General features: G+C 37.9%; 1 protein-coding gene across 2 annotated transcripts in view; it reads left to right on the forward strand.

Moving 5' to 3' along the window:
* Positions 1-21,875, forward strand: part of RNF130 (ring finger protein 130) — a 100,007-nt gene that overhangs the window by 39,010 nt on the left and 39,122 nt on the right. For both annotated transcript variants that reach the window (XM_061188547.1, XM_061188546.1), the window contains exon 3: positions 9,186-9,436. In XM_061188547.1, coding sequence (XP_061044530.1) covers positions 9,186-9,436 — 251 coding nt within the window. The remainder of the gene's footprint in view (positions 1-9,185; positions 9,437-21,875) is intronic.

The raw sequence follows: 21,875 nt of genomic DNA on the forward strand, positions 1-21,875 counted from the left end.
GTCAGAAAGCGAAAGACAAATACCATATGATATCACTTACATGTGTAATCTAAAATATGTCACAAATGAACATATCTACGAAACAGAGACAGAGAACAGACTTGTGGTTGCCAAGGGGGAGGGGGTATGGAGGAGGGAAGGATTGGGAGTTTGGGATTAGTAGATGCAAACTATTATATATAGGATGGATAAACAACAAGGTCCTACTACTGTATAGCACAGGGAACTATATTCAGTATCCTGTGATAAACCATAATGGAAAAGAATATGAAAAAGAATATGTGTACATATAGCTGAATCACTTTGCTATACAGAAGAAATTAACACAACATTGTAAATCAACTATACTTCAATAAAATTTTCTTAAATTGAAAAAAACTTGTAAGAAAACATAAATATAAGTATCTTAACTTGAAAATGACACAAAACTAGGTGGATCTTGGAACATATAACAACAAAAAGAAAGTATTCATTAGGTCAGCCTGCAAATGGGTTAAAAAAAAGTTAGTAAGAAGGTTTTGTGGAGACGTGGCTTAAGTAACAGTTCAAATGGAGGACAGCTGGGAACCATCAATCATGTAAGCTCAGCATATGCTAACATGTGCCATGGCTGCTAAAAAAATATATTGAAGGCTTGGCCTGTATCCCTGTGAACATAATATTCAGATGAAGGAAGACATTAGTCTCATACTCCTCTTGATATTGGAAGTATTCATTCTTTGTTGAAAGGATTGAAAAAGACATTGAAAAATGATGTCCAAAAAAAGAACAGGATGGAAAAAGTCTATAAACGTGTTTTATCAAACACAGTTTGGAATTTGAGCATCAAAATGAATAATGATAGTATTTTAGACGATTAAGTAAAAAAAAAATAGTAACTGTGACTTCATACTGATCTAAAAAGTAAAATAAATTGAAAGTTTGATGAGGAATGGAATACTTACCTGGTCACGAAATACCTCCCTACAGAATATTTAATAATTACTAGGGGAAAAAGAGTAACTTCACAGTGGAAATGCCTGGAGGACATCTATTTTACGAAATGATCAAAGTGAACGTCACCAGTAATGGGATATATCAAAACTGTGCCACCTGAGAGTATTCACTGAAAAGAGCACAGCATCACTTCTGTGATGTTACTGCCAGAGGTATATGACCTGAGTCTAGCCACAAGGAAACACCAGATAAATCCAGAATGAGGGACATTCTAGAAAATAACTAGGCTGTAGACTTCAAAAGTGTCAAGATCGTGAACATCAAGCAAAGTCTGAGAGACTATTCCAGACTGATGGAGACTAATGAGACATGACAGTTAAATGCAATGCATGGCTCTCATCTGGGCCGCTCTAGAGGACATTATTGGGAAATTGAGTAAATTGAATAGACTCTTAGATTAGTAACGTAACTGTTAATTTCCTGATTTTGATGGTTGTACTCTGTTTATAAATAGTTTTTTGTTTGTAGAATACACACTAAATATTTGGGGGTGATGTGGCATCATGCCAGTAACTTACTCTTGAATGGTTTGTTTCCCAAGGTGGTGGGAAAGGTTTTTATATGATATTTCTAACTTGTAAATGTTAGATTCTTTAAAAAATCTTTTTTAAAAAAGAATAATTTGGGACTTTGTGAATAATTAGTATGGAGAAAAGACTGAGGTGGAGCCCCAGGGAAGATGTCTTTAACTATCAGAAGGACTGTTGTGTAGAAGAGGAATTTTCATTGATTCTAGAAGGTGTTTCTTGTATTTGATGGCATCTTACAGTTTATTGACAGGATACAGTGACGATGCACCTTACAGTTGATGGTATTTTACACCATCAGTAAGTGAAATACAGTTTATTCAGTGGTGCTTCTCCAGAGAAGAGAACCAAGAGCCATGAATGGGCGTTTAGGAATCAAGATTTTAGTTATAAAAAAGACCTTTCTAATACTTAAAACTACCCATGGATAGAACCAGTTACCTAAAAGAGTCAGTAATTTATAGGGTGTTCCTGTATTATGTTGAAGATGACCCCTAAGAACTCTTCTAACTAAAAGATTTGATGACTCTCTTAGTGTCTGGTGATGTCTTCCTAATTACTTTCCTACCTTTCTGCCTCTCTACATGAAGGAAGAAAGTGGCTTTCTTTTCCATGCTGGTCTTTGCTCCTGCCATCTTTTCTTTTTTATGATGTAGAGATTACCTGATGAGCGCATATAGGCAGGAGATAGTATAAGAAGAAAAGAAACTGACATTTGAGTGCTGGGCATTGAGCCTTTGCTCCGCTTGTGTGAGGTTGAAGAACTTCCTACTCAAGGAATAAAAGAACAAGGATTCAGTAGACCCTTGTTCTTTTTGAGGACAAACTACAGTTGAGGATCATCAGGAATTATCAAGCAACTCTGGAATCGCTCGGTGGCTCACACATGGAGCTCCTGTATGTCAGCCTCGGGGCAGGAGTTTAGATTCAAACTTCAGCACAATTTCAAGTTAGTCAGTGTTGTGAACCTTGTGGGCATCAGCTGTATACGCATGGTGCTGGCATTTTCTTGAATCAGTACAGCTGCTTTCACACCAGTGCACTTCCACAATGACGAAACTTCACCTTTCATTCTCTTGCTCCACACCCTGTGTCCCTCCTTTATCACAGTCATTCACTTCGCTGCCTGTCACTTCTCAGAGGCCTTGACTCCTGCTGACTTACCCACACATGGTCCTGCCATCATCCTGGCCAACTTCAGAATCCTTGTGGAGAGTGAACACCCAAACCTAAAATTCTTAACTCAGATCCTTTGACCATTCCACCTCACCAGGAACCTAGGCCTCATTATCTCCTGGAATTTTTATATCTCTGGAGTCTCAACTCCAGTGTCCTGTTCTCCGACTATTGCTTCTCTTTCTCTCCCTCTCCTGTCATTTGGGTTTGTTGAAGCTTCCTGTTCCTTGGGCTCTCTCTCTGTTTTCTCCCACTTATCCCCTCCACACTTCACACTTGCATTCTACTTAGATCACGAGCCACTATTTCAGTCACTTTGACAGCTTCATTTGGTTAAGAAGTGTCTACCATCACATGACTGTCAGTTACCTTTAGGTCCATTTGCCTCCCAAAATGCCCTGAATGTCAAGGAGTTTGAATTTTATTTAGTTGATAGAAGGGACACATGAAAGTCTTTGAACAGAGGAATGACATGACAGATGTGTTTTAGAAAAACCACTGACAAATCTCAGCAGGAGATCTATAATTGATATAACCTGTCATCCACATTGATCAGAATTACTGCTGTATTCATTTCATAAAAGAATGTAACATCTTTTTTTCTCCCTTGAATTCTTTAAGGGGTCAGTGAAGAGACAAGTGAATACTACGTTTGAAGAAGTGAAAGTATTGTAGAGTAACATCTGAGAAGGACTTAAGTCAGTGGAAGTGAGAGTTAAGAGAAGCCCTCAGATCATAAGTGAGCGGATCCATTGAGACACAAGCACACAGGGCTCAGCCAGTCTGTGCAATGTGACTGGTAGGTTAGTACAAAAAATCCCTGACCTACACCTACCTGTTCCTTCAGCAGCAGCCATTCTAGACCTTTAAAGAAATTTTAATCTCTTTCACTTACAATATATGGTGTTCTGCTTTACATATAAAGAGGTCATTGAATTCTATAGGAATAACTGATGCCACTATCAGAAGTTATAAAAGTATCATTGCAGACACTTAATGTGGGAATGCAGCGTTCCCCTGAGCTATTTTTTATGGGAAATTTCCTAAAATTATTTAAGAGCTTTAAAATTCCTTAAAACATTGGCAGCTGATTTGAGCTTAACAAACAAGTTCATCTATTAAGGCATAAAACCTCTGCTAAATGGGATTTTGCAGGTAAGCTTATAGTACAAAAGTGAAAGAGCTTATAGTAAAAGCACTTTCTCCACTTGTGGCCTAGTGCCTCAAACAGTTCATTTGCTCTTTTCCTGTATCTGCCTTTCTAGAGTTAAAGTATCAGCTGCCCGGCTGAATTGGGCTTGCCCTGAGAGTCATTCTCAGGAGCGGGGTGACGAAGACAGTTGAGGGGAGAGGCTGGTGATTTCTGATACTTCCCAACTGCGGGGACTCCCTGAGCTGAAGCTCAAATCCTCTTGGAAGCCAGGAGGATTGTGTTGGTCAGCAGATACCTGAGTGTTTCCCAAGGTGGTGGGAGAAATTAGAGAGAATAGGAGTTCCAAAATGTTGTGGTGGGGGCTTTGTGGTTTCCTCCAAAGAATGCCTTCCTCTGCTTTCCATGAGTAATAATAATACAAGTAGAATAAGCTCAGTAAACTGTAGCATTTACTGAGCATCGGCCATGAAGCCTGCAGGTAATATCATTTTTTGAAAGAAGAAACTGAAGTTCAGAGAGGTTAAGTATCATGCTGGAATTTGAACTTAGACATTCTGACTTCAGAGCCCAAAGGAGGTTAATTCTGAGGTTCACTTTTGGCCCCTGAAAATTGATTTTGTAGTCAGGATTATAGCAGCATTACCATATTTTTCCACTTACCCTTTTTTCCCATTAAAAAATAGAAGTGCTAGGTGTTGCGGCGAGGGGGACTCTTTTTTACAGAAAATTGCCAACCCAGAAGTTCTGTTTGTTTAGTAGGAAAAAAAGATAAGTAGAAGAATATTGAGTACAGAACCACTTTACAAAATGTAGAAGAAATCATAGTGTTAGAAAAATCACCATCTTGCAAACACTATTGTAGTAACTGATTCAGGTGGGCATTAGTGGGTGCTCAGAGCATTGAATGAAAGCTTATTATTAGCCAAGTGATAAAATTCGCCTTCATCAATAAAGGTAAAACCCGACATATGCTTCCTGATGTAGCACGCTAGAAGGACATAACGTCACCTGTGTAGCATTCCTACCAAAAATGTTTACTTTGGAGATCTAATCATGAGGAAACAATCAGACAAATCCAGGTTGAGGGACATTTTTTAAACATATTGCCTGGACTCATCAAAAAGGTTAATGTTGTGAATGACCAAAAGGGACTGAGGAACCTGTTTTAGATCAGAAGAGACTAACAAGAAGAGACAACTAAGCACAGTGCCCACAAGGCCTGATTAGGTACTGGGTACTCAACTAACCTAAACAGTTCTGAGAGTCATTATTAGAATCAGTCAGAAGTATTTTGAATGTGGACAGTATGTTGCAGAAAAATGTCATATCAGAGTTCAGTTTCTTGAGTATGATAAATGAACTGTGTCCTTGTTCTTAGGAGATAATGCTGAAGTATTTAAGAAGAAAATGTCATGATGTTTGCAACTTACTCTCAATTGGTTCAGCAAAAATAAATACACACAGAAAAGGTGAAGTGTTACCAGTTGACAGATCTAAATAAAAAAGTGCATGAGTGTTCATATAGTATTGAAACTATACGGTAGGCTTGAAAATTCTCAAAATAGAAGAAGAAAGAATAGAATTGTTTATTAAAGTAGCCATACTCAAGCAGAGGAAACAGATTCACATTAAAGAATAACAGTGGAGAAAGTTTTCAATAAAGTAGGTGAAATCAGGTATCACAACTAGGTTTTTACTTAATTGACATCTCTGGCAAATTAATCCTGGCTGCTGGGCATGTTGAAATGCATGGGATTCTGAGGCCATATTCATGATTTATTAGCATTGTTTGCCAAGGGCTTCAGATGTGAGAGTGGGGATGAATGTTCCAAATATTTGTCATCTTTCCTTGAATGTTCACATCGTTACAGTCTAACTAGTTCTTAACTCTTTATCAGTCACTACTTGGTCTAACCCTAATTTTATCCTGAGCTTACATATTCTCTGGCATTAATATCCTCCCCCCACCCCACCCCACCCCAGAAGCTGGGCCAAGGCTTCACGGTCTTTAAAAGTCAAGTGTCTGAGGCAATCCTTAAATTAAGGTCTTTGAGCCCAAATCACCTTTATGGGTGGGGAATGAGGAAGTCTGTGAACCTCTCCTGAAATTAGAAGGGGGTGCCCTACCATCAGATTCTCTAAGGGATTTACGACCTAAAATGGTTGAGACTAATGCCTTTGCTGGTATTCTGATGATCTGCTGTAATTATTTTTCACTTTGTTTGACCAGCAGTGTTTTAGTCTCCTTTCCTGTCACTCTTCCCAGTCTCCTCCATTGTAGTAACATTATGAGACCACCTGTGTTTGGCTCCTCTCTCTAGTCCCTTTAAAATTGTCCTTTGCCCTTTGAGAGCAGATGCAGTTTTCATGTAATCAAGAGCAGGTGTAAAGGAAAAAGCACTCCTGTGTGTGTCTCTTTTACTACTCACACAGAAAACTTCACTTCTGACACTTTGGTCACCAAATGTTTGTGGGGTTTTCCCTATACCAAGCAATTTTCAGCAACACTAGCTGGGTGTCCTGTAATTCAATTTGATTCTGACACTATCTGCCTGGGGTTAGCATCAGATCCCACAAGTTAAGGGCTCAGTCCCACAAGACATCCCACCCCCCACGCCACTGCTTCAGAAGCCAGTTGCAAGTCCCACGTTGTCACCAGTACTTCTGACCCACCAGCTGTAAGTTGAGGTTCCCACAACCCCCTCCTCCGGTCCAAAAATTTGTTAGAATGGCTCACAGAACTCAGGGGAAAACTTACATTTACTGATTCATTATAAAGGATATAATAAAGAATACAGGTGAAAACATACATAGGGCAAGGTGTGTGAGAAGGGGCTCTCTGGCATGCCATCCTCTCACCACCTCCATGTGTTCACCAACGTGGACACCCTCTGACCTCCATACTTTGGCATTTTTATGCAGGCTTCAAGTCTCTAGTCCCTCTCCCTCCCCAGAGGATTGGGGGGTGGGGCTGAAAGAAGGTCCAAGCTTCTTTCTCATCATGGCTTGGTCTCTCTGGTGACCTGCCCCCATCCTGCAGCTATCCAGGAGCCCACCAAGATTCACCTCATTAGAACAAAAGACACTCCCATCACCCAGGGAATTCCAAGGGTTTTTGTGTCAGGAACCAAGGTCAGAGACCTAATATTAGAACAAAAGATGCTCCTAGTGCTATCACTTAGGAAATTGCAAGGGTTTTAGGAGCTTTGTCCCGGGAGCCAGGGACAGAGACCAATATGTATCTTTTCTACTATTTCACAGCAGGTAATTTTCCACTCTCTTTGCAAAGTGAACATTAAGGAGCCTTGATGATAGGATATGCTCAATAACTACTGTTGAAGGGATGGTTGAAATAATTAAATGCTTCTTCTCCCAAACAGCTTTCCAATTGAAATTAGGTGGTGCTCATTTAGTGTTGTTTGAATGAATGAAATTACATGGATTGCTTCCCTTGGCTACCTGTGCAGCTTTCCCAGCTCCTTTTCCAGCTTGAGTCTTCAAGAGGGAGCCTCAGAACTGATTTCTAAAACCATTTGTACCTGGTGTGATTATAAAGCAATGAGACTGATTGTCATGTGTTGTTTGTGGGATCCGTCTCAGTTACTTTATAGCCATACCTGGTATCTTATACTGCAGATCATTGCCTGTTGAACAACATTTTAAAAGCACTTAAGGTTTCTAAATGGAAATTTTAAATGGTTTAGCATCGTTTTATGATTTTTTTTCTGACTTACTGATCAGAACTCTTACTTCAGAAAGATAATTAGATGTTAACTTTGTTGCTTGCTTTAATTTTGCAGTTTTCTTTCTGTTTTTGGATTTTTAATCAGTATTCTGATAAACTGCTGATAAATTCTGATGAAATGACTGGCACAGTTTTGAATGAGGTTATACAAAGGTATATGTTCCATTGGGTTAAACTTTTCATAAAACTTTTTATTATTAAATTTCTTTTCAGTTGTATATGGTCTTTTGACTGCACATTGTACAAGGATAGTCCTTTTAGTTAAATATGATAAATGAGACAGAAACTAAATATTTAGTAATAGTAGTCACTGAAGCCTTCAAAAGGGCAAGTTTGGGGGGTTTTGATTTTGTTTTGGTGGTTTACATTTATATGCACAAACTTTATTCAAATTTAAGTAAGTGGTTATTATTTTCTCTTTCCCAAAATAAAATGTCTGTTCTCCTTCCTTTGACCCCCCACAGTCTCGGGGCTCTTTGAAGAAGGAAGGCCTATTGTAAAAGTTGCATGTTGCCTCAGGCAGATTCACCTTATGAAAGGATGATCACTGACAGCTGGATTGGTGGTAGAAAGGCTTCTCTTTTTGCTTAAAAGAAGGTGGGAAATTATTCCCTTTCTGGAGAAGGAAAGGGATAGAAATTTCATGCTGTGCATAGGAGAGAGAGTCACTTGCCTTTACCGTATTACTGCTTATGTAATTGAAAGAACTGGACGACTAGGAGAGCAACTTACAAACATCCTTATAAGTAACTTAAATAGTGGCTGTAGCGGAACCTCTGGACGGCTGTTAGAAGCTACAAGTATTTTGATGCCAGACTAGTCCAGAGCTTTGAAGTTTGGACATTTCTCAGGAAGGGTTTGATTTCTACAAGAGTTCTGGGATAAATGAAAAAGAAACCTTCCTCCAGTCCGACCTACACATAGGATCAAAGTTAGTTTCAACTGTTATTGATTAAAGATACCACCATTTGGCATTTTGCTGTTGGAACTCTATTATCAGATTTGTGTCCTAAGTCAGTGAAATTATAAAACTGTATATCCTGTACTTCTGCTTCTTTCTATTCCTGTGCTAGTTCTACACACAATAGGTGCTCCATAAACATTTGTAAGAAAGATTAATGTAAAAAGTACCAATTTTTGTACTATAAATGTTTTTCACCTTTTTATGAGTTGGGACTCTCGAAAGAACATTTTAAGATGGAAAAAGTTTTACAGTGAAAACCTGCCATGATTTTATCACATTTCTATTGGTGTATGATACAATGCTGTGTACCGTCTTTTGTTACATTTGGCTGATTTAATAATCTGTTTTTTAAATATAGTTGTAAGATAAGATAATATGGTTCTTAACACTGCAATCATTTTATGCTTCAAGTGCGTTTAAGTCTTAAGTAGTACACAACAAGTTTCTGTTCCCACTTGGTGCCAGCATACCCGACTGCAACTTCATTTCATTTGAAAAGTTGAATCTGCAAACCCTTGCCATTAGCAAAAATTACTGTAGTTTTGCTAAGTAGCATTTTTATATATTTGATGTTCTATAAATTTTAAATGTCACTTGAGTATATATATTTATTTTACATTACAGGCACTGGAGATATTATTGCTGTCATGATTACAGAATTGAGGGGTAAAGATATTTTGAGTTACCTGGAGAAAAACATCTCTGTACAAATGACAATAGCGGTTGGAACTCGAATGCCGCCAAAGAACTTCAGCCGTGGCTCTCTAGTCTTCGTGTCAATATCCTTTATTGTTTTGATGATTATTTCTTCAGCATGGCTTATATTCTACTTCATTCAGAAGATCAGGTACACAAATGCCCGGGACAGGAACCAGGTGAGCTACCAGTACTCTATATTGATTGATGCTTACTGGCCATAATTCATAGACATCTGTTGTAATCATACATAATATGAATATTTTTTCATTAAAAAAAGTGGTAACCCTCAGTCATTTTAATATGTCGAAAACATATCTACACAAGTATTTTAAGGATATTTGAAATACCTAAATGGAGAAATTATTAAATTTACAGTGATCACTTGGAATATTCCAGGTAAATGGTTAGCTTAATATCATAGTGTGATCTAGCTAATTCTGGTAATTTGAAGAAATATTACAAAGTTGCATTTTTAAGCTGGTAACATTTGTTGTCAGTGGCAGGGGAGTTGGAAGGGTGGGGGAGGGAGACTTTTCACTATATATATTTTTGTTCCATGTGAAATTTTTTTCCCATGTGAATTTTGAACTATGTATTATCCATTCAGAAAAAATAAATTAAAAATAAATTATCTGTCCTATTTAAGCTTAGCCATGGGGCAGTGATGAGGTGGGGAAGGACCAATAGAAGAGATATATCTAGATAGTCATCCTAGAAATTCCACTGACCAGCGCAGTGGATTTCAGATGAATGAATAAAGACACAGAAAAGACAATATACTGCCCTGTAGTAAAGGGCTTGCAGATGGTTTTCTGTGAGTTTATTACTTAGTTTGTTTGATGTGCTATATATAGAATATCTACCCTGGAGCCAGGTTTGAGGTATTAGGTCCCATTACCAGTCCTATGCTTTTCTAGGACACTAAGAAGTAAATTGCTTGGAGAGTGGTTTGAAGACAATTTTTATATAACACCATCCTTTCCTCAGAGTACATCTAAGTCCCAGTGGTGGGGGGGGGGTGAAATTTTCATCCTTCCTCATTCTAGTGAAAAGAGCACAGACTTTGGTGTGGAGTTCAAAGCCTGACCTTACCACCAGTTTGCCCTTGTCCCTCTTGCACAGTTTTTTTAGCTGCTCAACTTGTTTCTGCATCTGAAAATATGTATAAAATATCTGAAAACTATAATTTATTGAACATTTGTGTGCCAGCCTCTGTGCAGCATCCTGTACATCTTTAAAATTTTTATCATGATAATTTTTATTATTTATAATTTCAGACTTACAGAAAGTTGCAAGAGTAATATAAAGTATTTGCCCATATTCTCCAACTGTTAACATTTTACCATATTTCCTTTTTAACCATTTGAGAGTAAGTTTGAGATAAGATGCCCCTTTACCCTTAAATACTTCATTGTGTACTTTCTAAAAGCAAGAACATTCTCTTATATAACCACAGTGTATGATTATCAAAATAATGAAATTAACATTAATATCATTATCTGATCTATAGACCTTTTCTAAGTTTTGTGAAATTATCTTAATAATGTCCTTTATAGCAAAGAAAACCCTGGATTGATCCAATCAAATTGTATGTTGTGTTCAGTTGTCACGTCTCTTTTAATCTGTTTCATGATATTGACATTATTGAAGAGTACAGGCCAGTTGTTTTGGATTTGAGCTTGTCTGATGTCTGATATTCCTTCATGATTAGATCCAGGTTATATGCATTTTTGTCAGGAATACCAGTCCTTTACATTTGTTAGTTTTTTATTTTGAGATAGGTGTAATTTCACATACGTTTATGAGAAATAATACAGAGAGATCCCAAATACCCTTCACCCATTTTCTCCCAGCGGTAAAATCTTGCATAACTATAGTAAATATCACAACCAGGATATCAGCATTGATACAATCCACTGATCTTATTCAGATTTCTCCAGTTAAACTTGTGCTGGTGTGTGTATAGTTCTGTGCAGTTTCAGGTGACCACCTCCACAGTCAAGATACAGACCCATTATCACGAGGATCCCTTGTGCAAATTCTCTTATAGCCACAGCCACCTCTCTCCTACACCCCTGCCTAACCCCTGACTACACTAGTCTGTTCCCCACTCTGTAGTTTTGTCACTTCAAGAATGCTATATAAATGGAATCACATATTATTTAACTTCTAGAGTTTGGATTTCTTCATCTAACGTAATTCCCTTGAGATCCTTCCAAATTGTTACATGTATCAATAGTTTATTCCTTTTTATTGCTGAGTAGTATTCTATGGCTTGGATGTACTATAACTTGGTTAACCAAGTTGTTTCCAGTTTTGGCTATTATAAATAAAGTGACTATGAACATTCACGTGCAGGTTTTTGTGTGAACATGAGTTTTCATTTCCTTGGCATAAATGTTCAAGAGTGCAATTTTTGAGTTATTATGATAAGCACATATTTAATTTTATAAGAAACTGCCATACTGTTTTCCCAAGCAGCTGTACTATTTTACATTCCCAGTAGAAATATATCCCTGATACAGTTCCTCTGCATCCTTGACAGCATTTGGTGTTGTCACTATTTTTCATTTTAGCCATTCTGATAGGTGTATAGTAATATCTCTTTTGTGATTTTAATTTGCATTTCTCCAATGACTACTGATGTTGAACATCTTTCACGTGCTAAATGCCACCTGTATATCCTCTTCAGTGAAATGTTTATTCATGTCTTTTACCCATTTTCTACTGGGTTTGTTTTTTACTGTTGAGTTTTGAGAGTTCTTCATACATTCTGAATACAAGTCTTTTGTCAGAACTGTGGTTTGCAAATATTTTCTCCCAGTTTCTTCCAGGGTCTTTTGAAGGCAAAATTTTTAATTTCGATGAAGCTTAATTTATCAATTTTTACTTTTATAAATTGTGCTTTTGCTGGCAAGTCTTAAAAAAAACTCTTTGACTAGCCTTAGATACCAAAGATTTTCTAATTTTTTTCAAAAAGTTTTACATTTAAGTCCATGATCCATTTTGAATTAATTTTTGTGTAAAGTGTGAGGTTTAGGTTGAGGTTCCTTTTTTTGCTTATGTCTGTCCAGTATTGCACCTTTGTCAAAACCACAAAGCTTGATTCCTTGCCCAATCTTTTCCTCCTTTTTTTTCTTTTTCTTTTTTTTAATTAATTTATTTATTTATGGCTGTGTTGGGTCTTCGTTTCTGTGTGAGGGCTTTCTCTAGTTGCGGCAAGCGGGGGCCACTCTTCATCTTCATCGCGGTGCGCGGGCCTCTCATTATCGCGGCCTCTCTTGTTGCGGAGCACAGGCTCCAGACGCGCAGGCTTAGTAATTGTGGCTCACGGGCCTAGTTGCTCCGCGGCATGTGGGATCTTCCTAGACCGGGGCTCGAACCCGTGTCCCCTGCATTGGCAGGTAGATTCTCAACCACTGCGCCACCAGGGAAGCCCCTCCTCCTTCTAATTCTTGTTTCCCAGCAACAAGTCACCTCTTTCAACTCTTATCTGTTCCTTCTGTTATTAACTTCATATAACTAAGTAGCATGCTATACTCCTTTTTTAAATAAGTTAAAGGTGTTTTTTAAATATATTGCCATCATGAAAGACTGAAAGTAAAATGATCAAGAGTAGCTCTAAAAGGGTGTTCTTGACAAGAAAACCCTAAAATATTCGTTTGAATGTAGCGCATCTCAAGGACTTTTGAAAAAAGCAAATGGTTTGTCCCAGGAGCCTGCTCTTTGACGGTACTGCTTTAATTAGCACCCACCATGGGGCCTGTGTGTGATGAAGGACTCAGCATAGTCACCATCTGGCGCAGGCCACAAACGGGAACTGGTTTTGCGGCTGACTGCACGCAGACTTCCTAAGCATTCTACTCCAGACGCTGCTGTAGCAGAGTGGTATTCTGACCTTTGTTCCTCCTTCCGTTTTTCCTAAGGTTGAGAAGCACTTGATGAAATTTTTATGTGGCTTAAAAAGCTTAGCTTATTAAAGTTTAATACGAAGGTGGCAGCAACTCAACTGGTTGAAACCTTTGGCTATTTTAAAAGAGAAACCAGAACTATTAGTGAAGAAAAATAAGTGAGTTTAAGGAGAGACTCATTTTCTCCCACAAACTGTCATCGTGAAGTAGTTCTTTCTACAGAATATGCTACCAAAGAGAGCCCTGTGTTGTGAATAACTTTCTAAGCACAGTGTAATGTACACAACTGACACCGTTTTACACTGGAAATAAGAATCTAATGCTTTGGCTTTTTAGTGTACTGCCAGGTATCTGTGGTTGCTCTTCTTGAAAACTTGTTAGAATACATCTGAATACAAATAGGTCAGGTGATGGCTGATGGTAAACTTAAATGTCACCTTCTAATAAGACAGTGATAGTTATTCCACACAAGAGGATAGATGTTTGGTGTGTTTTATTGAAAGGGTACTTAAGGTTTTTCTGAGAAATGTAAACTTGTTCACAGCTACATAGTTAATATTGTACCCTTAATCCCAAAGTGGTCAAGTTTGACAAACCAGAACAATAAACCTTTTATTTTACTGTTGAGGAATAAGGCAGGTATAAAAAAATTCCATAACCTAGGACTACTGAGTTTAGAAGGTCTTCTTATGAAAATCCCCTGTGAAAATGCATATGGTTTTAAGGTATTTAAAACTCATTACAGCTTCTTACCAAAATGTATATGCAGTATTCTTAGACTTTATACATATCTCAAGGTTACTGAAATGAAATACGCTTTTGCTGCCCATTTTTATCTCGGAAGATAGCTAACTGGAGAATGCACTTGCATGTGCAAGTATGGAAGAACACTGAATGTTCTTCAGAGGAAGGCTAGTACTTTGCATGTATAATCTTCAAAAATGGTGGGTTCAAAAGTCTTTTCCTTCCAGATTGGAAGGGGAGAAGTTATTGTGCATACTGTCAAGGTTTTTCCCCTAGGAAAAGATTATGTAGTCAAAAACGGACAGATTTCTTCATAGTTGGATGGTAGATTGAATTTTATTATGTTTTTTAGGGATTAACAATTCCAGAACTAGAAAAGGAAACTAGATCTTTGAACTGAGAATGTATTATTTTACCACTTTTTAAGTATATTGCAAGTGTTCTATCTTCTTTTTCATGTCTTGCTATTACGATCAATTTACATAAATAAATACCACTTTCTATATTCAGAGACTATATGCCTTCTAAACATTATATCAAAGCTTAAGACTTTGTTTTTCTAGTACAAAATATTTTCTTGAGATCAGAGTGTTTCTAAGATATTCAATTCTACATCCTTGGGGTTTAGCACAGGGCCTGGCATGTCACAGTATCTCAATAAATGCTTAAATGAATTAAAGAATGAGATTACATTCTATTGGGAAGGTAGACAGGTGTAATCAAAATACCGTGTAGTATAAGAGTTATTCTTTTGGAGCAGAGTGATATTACTAGAGTGTTATCCAGAGGAGGTAGTGACATTTGAGCTGAATTTTAAAGGATGAATAAGACTTCATCAGACAGGAACTGGGTGGAAATTCAGGCAAAGGGATCATTTTCCACAGAGCTGTGGGGAGATAAAAGGAGAGACAGAAGAGTTGAATGGCATCAGAAATAGTAGGGAGGAGACCTGAGACTGAACGATACTGGATGAGCATATTGACACTAGAAGATGAAGGGCTTGACTCTCATGCTGAAAAATTTAGACTTTACTCTCTAAGCAGTAAGGAGTCATCAAAGGTTTTTTAGCAGTGGAGTGATAAAAGATTTTTTTCTATTAGGAGAGGCTTGGGGGAAAGAGTTCTTAAAGAGGAAAATATTGAAGAGCAAAGGAAAATAATATTAATAAAGCAAGGTTATGTAGAGAGCTGGGGGAGGGATTGGGGCACAGACAAATGGTTCCCTTGGAAAACTGTTGGGGATACTTCTTTTCAGACAAAAGAGAAAAAGGTAGTAGTGATGAGAGAGTGAATGAAAGAAGGTGCTGACTACAAGACAGTTATTTCAGTCAGGGAAAAATTATATTTACAGCACCTGAATTTCACCAGTGTCTAAAAGAAGAAAGCCCTATTGTCTGCTGATATAGACCTAATTCTGTATCTCTGGGAGAGTTCTGATGACTGAACAGAAACCGGAGATGAGTCTCATTAAAGTGACCTGCCATCAATATATTGTGAACCATCTGGCTTTGAACAGATCATTCCTGTTAAATTAAGCAGTGTGAGTTGTTTTAAATTGTTTTCTACCAATTTAAAACTTTTGGACACTCTGCATCCAAATATAGAATAGTGTTCACATTGGTATTCTTGATGTCTTTAACCAAGTGAAATAAATTAATCTAGCCCCTGATGGTCAATATCCCTTCATATTTTATAATATGGGAAGTCTTTTAGGCATTTACAATGGAAAAAGAACTGGACTAGGAAGTCAGCAGACCAAAGTTTCTGGTCCCAGCACATTTACTAACTTTAGATAGATCACCTTAGTTCTCTCTGGATTTGGGTTTTCTCCTTTGTATAATAAAATGATGCATCCCTGTGGTTTTGTCCCATTCTATAATGTTCTGTGAGGTGGAAACTTGAGTAGCTTTGTTAACTAAAGTCAGAAGTACGGAGAATATGAGTGGGTAGAGGGTTATGAGAAATGCTTTGGAAGCTAGGGTTGGTAGTTTATACTTAGTATAGTGAGTCTCAGATTTTAGTATGCAAAAGAATCACGTGGGGGCACTTTTTCCCCCTCCTTCCCCTCCTCTTTTTCTTCTCCTCCTCCTCCTCCTCCTCCTTTACTTTCAAAAACTGCAGATTCCCAAGACACCTCCCCCCTCCAGTCTTTTCAGGAAGTCTGGATAGGACATACTTACCAGCTCTCAATCTGAGCAAATTACTTAATCTCTCTGTGCCTCAATCGCCTCTTCTGTAAAATGGGAATAATGTAATTCTTTCTCATAACATGATCGTGAAGATGTCATGAGTCAGTGCATGTGAAGGACTTACCACAGTACCTAGCACATGGTATGTACTGAATAAATCTTAGTTACTGTAAATACATCATTATTTCATATTATTATTAAGTACCTGGCATGGTAGTCAGGTGACGGTAAGGGAGCTTAAAAAAAAATGATCTTCACAAAAGGAATTTGTGCTTCATCTTAGATATTTCAGAGTCAGCATGGCGCAAATAGTATTAAAACCAAGAGGTGGGGGAAAAATGGCTTTTAGACAGATTCAAGTAAGAGAACAAAATCATAGCTGAGGTATACCTGTCACAAAGTGATGGGAAATGTTGAGGGAAGTATTTAAAACACAAGGGATGGTCCAAAACAAGGTAGTAACACAGAAGCCAAGTTCCAAGAAAAATATTACAATGAAGATATTTGACATTATTATCAAACACAAGGAAAAGATGTTTTTTACTTTTGCTGCAGGAGGTTTTGAAAGTTCAGAAGTGGAAGTGATATATCCAAATATTTATGGGAGAGCTCTAATTAGGTGCCCTACATACATTCAGATCAACTTGCTGAAGCTGAACTCCTCCTATCAGTGCCTGCTCTCCTCTCTCTGCCAGTCTCTCATCTACCGTGATGCCTCTCCCACATAGCCAGTCACTAACTAGAAAGCTGGGATGGCCATTCTTGACTTCCCTCTCTTCTCATTCCCCCGCATCAGTCAGTCATTAGGTTCTGTCAGTCTTACCTCCTAAATCTTTCTTACTTTGTCCTCTCCTCTTGCCCCACTACTACTAGCCTAATTCAAGCCCTACTTATCTCTCTGAAGCACTAGACTCTACCTGGTCTCTCTGTCTCCAGTCTTTTCTGTGTCACATACATTCTTCTCTGGAAGTCAGATCTGAATTCTCCAAAATTCAGATCTCATCATGGAACTCATTTGTTTAAAATTCTTCAGTAGAATTCTGATCTGAGCAGGATGGAAGCAGTGGGTATTTTGTTTAATCTTCCCAAATCCCTTTTAAAAATACAAAGAACAACTAGGATAGCAAAAGGAAAAACCCACAGACAGCATCTTCAATGATGCCAAGGAGCAGGGTACCTCCAAGAACTTCTGGAAAAGGAGTGGTCATGCCAGACAACTAGCAGCAGCAAGACCTGCACTGTAGCTCCAAGAAAAGGAGTCAAAAGAAGAAAAGGGTGGTCCTAAGAACCAGAAATCAGAAGGAAAGGGCTTCACTCAGAGGGGAAACCTCAGCAAATAAATCTGAGAACAACTGGTAAAATAGATATAGCACCACAGACTCTAATTTGTAAACAATTGAAAAAAAATACCTTGGAAACCCATTAGGGAACTTTAGGGAACACAGTGTGGTGGGGCAGCCTCAGCCCTTGAGGCAGTCAGTAACACACATGAGCATACACACTCAGCCTGGATGGATGGATGGATGGATGGATGGATGGATGGATGGATAGATGGATGGATCAATCTAGGTATAAACTTTAAAACTGTATAAAATCTATATGAGAAAAACTACAAAACACTACTGAAAGACGTATATACTTAAATATATATACCATGTATATATGGTATATACTTAAACAAATGGAAAAGACACCTTCTTCCTATTGAATATAATCATTCAATACAATGAATGTATCAGTTCTTCCTAAATTCATTCATAAGTTTAACTTAAGCCCAATAAAATTATTTTCAGATATTTTTCTGGGGTTAGATAAGGTAATTATAAAATTTATTTAGAAAAATAAGTAATTAAGAAAAAAATCCTGAAAAAGAGGAGCAGTGAACAGGTGGCTAGCCACACCAAGTTTTATAATACCTAATAAAGCCTCTTATTTAAAAGAGTGTTAAGAGTTAATCCATGAATAAACAGAGCAATAGAGCAAAATGCAAAATCCAAAAATAGACACAACTGAATGTTGAAATTTAATACAAAGCATCATCTCAAATCAGTGGAGAAATATGAACTTTTTAATAAATGGTTGTGGGACAATTGGAAAAAGACAAAATTAGATCCATTCCTCAGTTGTACACCAGGATAAATTTCAAATGAAGCAGAGCTCTAATTATAAACAATAAAACTACACATATTACGAGAAAAATGAAGGCTAAATTTTCCTTTTCGATGAAGAATTTGGAAAACTTTGAATTACGGCTCAAAATCCAGTAGAGTAATAAAGATGATTAATAAATTTGACTATTTTTTAAAGGAAAAATCAAAAAAATGAGTGACAAACTAAAAAAAGATATTTGCAATTTACATTACAGACAAAGGGTTAATGACACTGATATATAAAGAAGACCTCCCCCCCAAAAAAAGACAGAAAACCTGATGGAAAAAAATGGGCAAAAAAATAAATAGTTCACCAGAAAGAAATGCAAATAGTTCTTAAAATGTTAAAAGACGTTCAACCACATTCATAAGTTAAATATGACTTAAAACCAAACTAAGATTTCTTATTAATCAGTGCAGGGGAAAAAATATTCTAAGGTTTGACAACATACTTTCTTGACGAGGCTGTAGGGAAAACAAGCATACTCATACACTGATGATGAGAATGCAAAATGGTACAGTTCCTGTGGTGGGGAAGTGGGAATTTGTAATATCTTGCCAAATGCATATGCATTTATACTTTGTCTTAGTAACCTCACTAGTAGGAAATTAGCCTGATAATGAACTTGCAAAAGTAAAAAATGACATATTTGTTATACAATTCATTGTGATATTATTTATAATAACAAAAGACTTGAAACATTCAAATGTCCATCAATAGGAGTTTTCTTGAATAAACTAGTACTCTACACATGAAATACTCTAAATGCAATGGAGTAGTGTATAGCTGTAAAAGAGAATGGTTTCTAAAGCTCTCTGGATGCTGCTATGGGGTGACCTCTTAGTGCAGAACAGTTTTAGCATACCAATTTATTGTAAGAAAGGGGGGGGGGACCATGAAAACATTGATATATATATAGATAGACATATATACATATATGCACACGTACATATATGTGCGTTTATTTTCAAAAGGAAACAATGTAAGGATAAAGCAAAAATTAACATAAAGAGTTATTGTTTGGGGGGAAGGGAACAGGGTGGAGGAGATAGAGATTGATGAGACTTCCCCATACTGGTTTTAGAGTTTTGACTTTGGAACCATCTAAATGTTTTAGATATTATTTTTAAAAAAGAAAAGAAATCATCAAAATTGAAAATAAATGGAACCTAAATATATTTCAAGATGATGATATAAGCACATAGAGAAATGAATTGTTTTAGGGGACTTTTCTTTGACAGTACATTTCTATTGCGATACATTCTAAGGATAAAAAAAAAGTCTAAGCTGGAGCTTTCAGCAGCAAGGAGGCACTTGAGAACAAGCTCTTGTAAATGTGAAACTCTGGGCCATTGATCGACAATGTTTTCAAACAATAATGATGAGGGCAGGACTCATCAAGCATACTGAGTATATGGAATTTTTAAAAAGCAGCCTACAGGATAGAACCAAGATGGCGGAGTAGAAGGACGTGCTCTCACTCCCTCTTGCGAGAACACCAGAATCACAACTAACTGCTGAACAGTCATCGACAGGAAGACACTGGAACTCACCAAAAAAGATAGACATCCAAAGACAAAGGAGAAGCCACAATGAGATGGTAGGAGGAGCGCAATCACAATAAAATGAAATCCCATAACTGCTGAGTGGGTGACTCACAAACTGGAGAACACTTATACCATAGAAGTCCACCCAATGGAGTGAAGGTTCTGAGCCCCACGTCAGGCTTCCCAACCTGGGGGTCCAGCAACAGGAGGAGGAATTCCTAGAGAATCAGACTTTCAAGGCTAGCAGGATTTGATTGCAGGACTCTGGCAGGACTGGGGGAAACAAACACTCCACTCTTGGAGGGCACACACAAAGTAGTGTGCTCACTGGGACTCAGGGGAAGGAGTAGTGACCCCAGGGGAGACTGAACCAGACCTACCTGGTTGGAGGGTCTCCTGCAGAGGTGGGGGGTGGCTATGGCTCACCGTGAGGACAAGGACACTGGCAGCAGAAGTTCTGGGAAATACTCCTTGGTGTGAGCCCTCCCAGAGTCTGCCATTAGCCCCACCAAAGAGCTGGGTAGGCTCCAGTGTTGGGTTGCCTCAGGCCAAACAACCAACAGGGAGGGAACCCAGCCCCACCCATCAGCAGACAAGCAGATTAAAGTTTTACTGAGCTCTGCCCACCAGAGCAACACCCAGCTGTACCCACCACCAGTCCCTCCCATCAGGAAACTTGCTCAAGCCTCTTAGATAGCATCATCCCCCAGAGGGCAGACAGCACAAGCAAGAAGAACTACAGTCCTGCAGCCAGTGGAACAAAAACCACATTCACAGAAAGATAGACAAGATGAAAAGGCAGAGGGCTATGTACCAGATGAAGGAACAAGATAAAACCCCAGAAAAACAACTAAATGAAGTGGAGATAGGCAACCTGCCAGAAAAAGAATTCAGAATAATGATAGTGAAGATGATCCAGGACCTAGGAAAAAGAATGGAGGCAAAGATCAAGAAAATGCAAGAAATGTTTAACAAAAACCTAGAAAAATTAAAAAACAAACAAACAGAGATGAACAATACAATAACTGAAATGAAAACTAGTGTAGTTTTCTAGTGTAGAAGGAATCAATAGCAGAATAACTGAGGCAGAAGAATGGATAAGTGACCTGGAAGACAGAATGGTGGAATTCACTGCTGCAGAACAGAATAAAGAAAAAAGAATGAAGAGAAATGAAGACAGCCTAAGAGACCTGTGGGACAACATTATACACAACAACATTTGCATTATAGGGGTCCCAGAAGGAGAAGAGAGAGAGAAAGGACCCGAGAAAATATTTGAAGCGATTATAGTCAAAAACTTCCCTAAATGGGAAAGGAAATAGCCACCCAAGTCCAGGAAACGCAGAGAGTCCCATACAGGATAAACCCAAGGAGAAACACGCCGAGACACATAGTAATCAAATTGGCAAAAATTAAACACAAAGAAAAATTATTGAAAGCAGCAAGGGAAAAACGACAAATAACATACAAGGGAACTCCCATAAGGTTAACAGCTGATTTCTCAGCAGAAACTCTACAAGCCAGAAGGCAGTGGCATGAAATATTTAAAGTGGTGAAAGGAAAGAACCTACAACCATCCTTACTCTATCCGGCAAGGATCTCATTCAGATTCGATGGAGAAATCAAAAGCTTTACAGGCAAACAAAAGCTAAGAGAATTCAGCACCACCAAACCAGCTCTACAACAAATGCTAAAGGAACTTCTCTAAGTGGGAAACACAAGAGAAGAAAGGACCTACAAAAACAAACCCAAAACAATTAAGAAAATGGTCATAGGAACATACATATCGATAATTACCTTAAACGTGAATGGATTAAATGTTCCAACCAAAAAACACAGGCTTGCTGAATGGATACAAAAACAAGACCCATATATATGCTGTCTACAAGAGACCCACTTCAGACCTAGGGACACATACAGACTGAAACTGAGGGGATGGAAAAAGGTATTCCATGCAAATGGAAATCAAAAGAAGACTGGAGTAGCAATACTCATATCAGATAAAATAGACTTTAAAATAAAGAATGCTACAAAAGACAAGGAAGGGACACTACATAATGATCAAGGGATCAAT

This window comes from Eubalaena glacialis, chromosome 4 (genome assembly GCF_028564815.1).
Source record: "Eubalaena glacialis isolate mEubGla1 chromosome 4, mEubGla1.1.hap2.+ XY, whole genome shotgun sequence".
Classification (NCBI taxonomy): Eukaryota; Metazoa; Chordata; class Mammalia; order Artiodactyla; family Balaenidae; genus Eubalaena; species Eubalaena glacialis.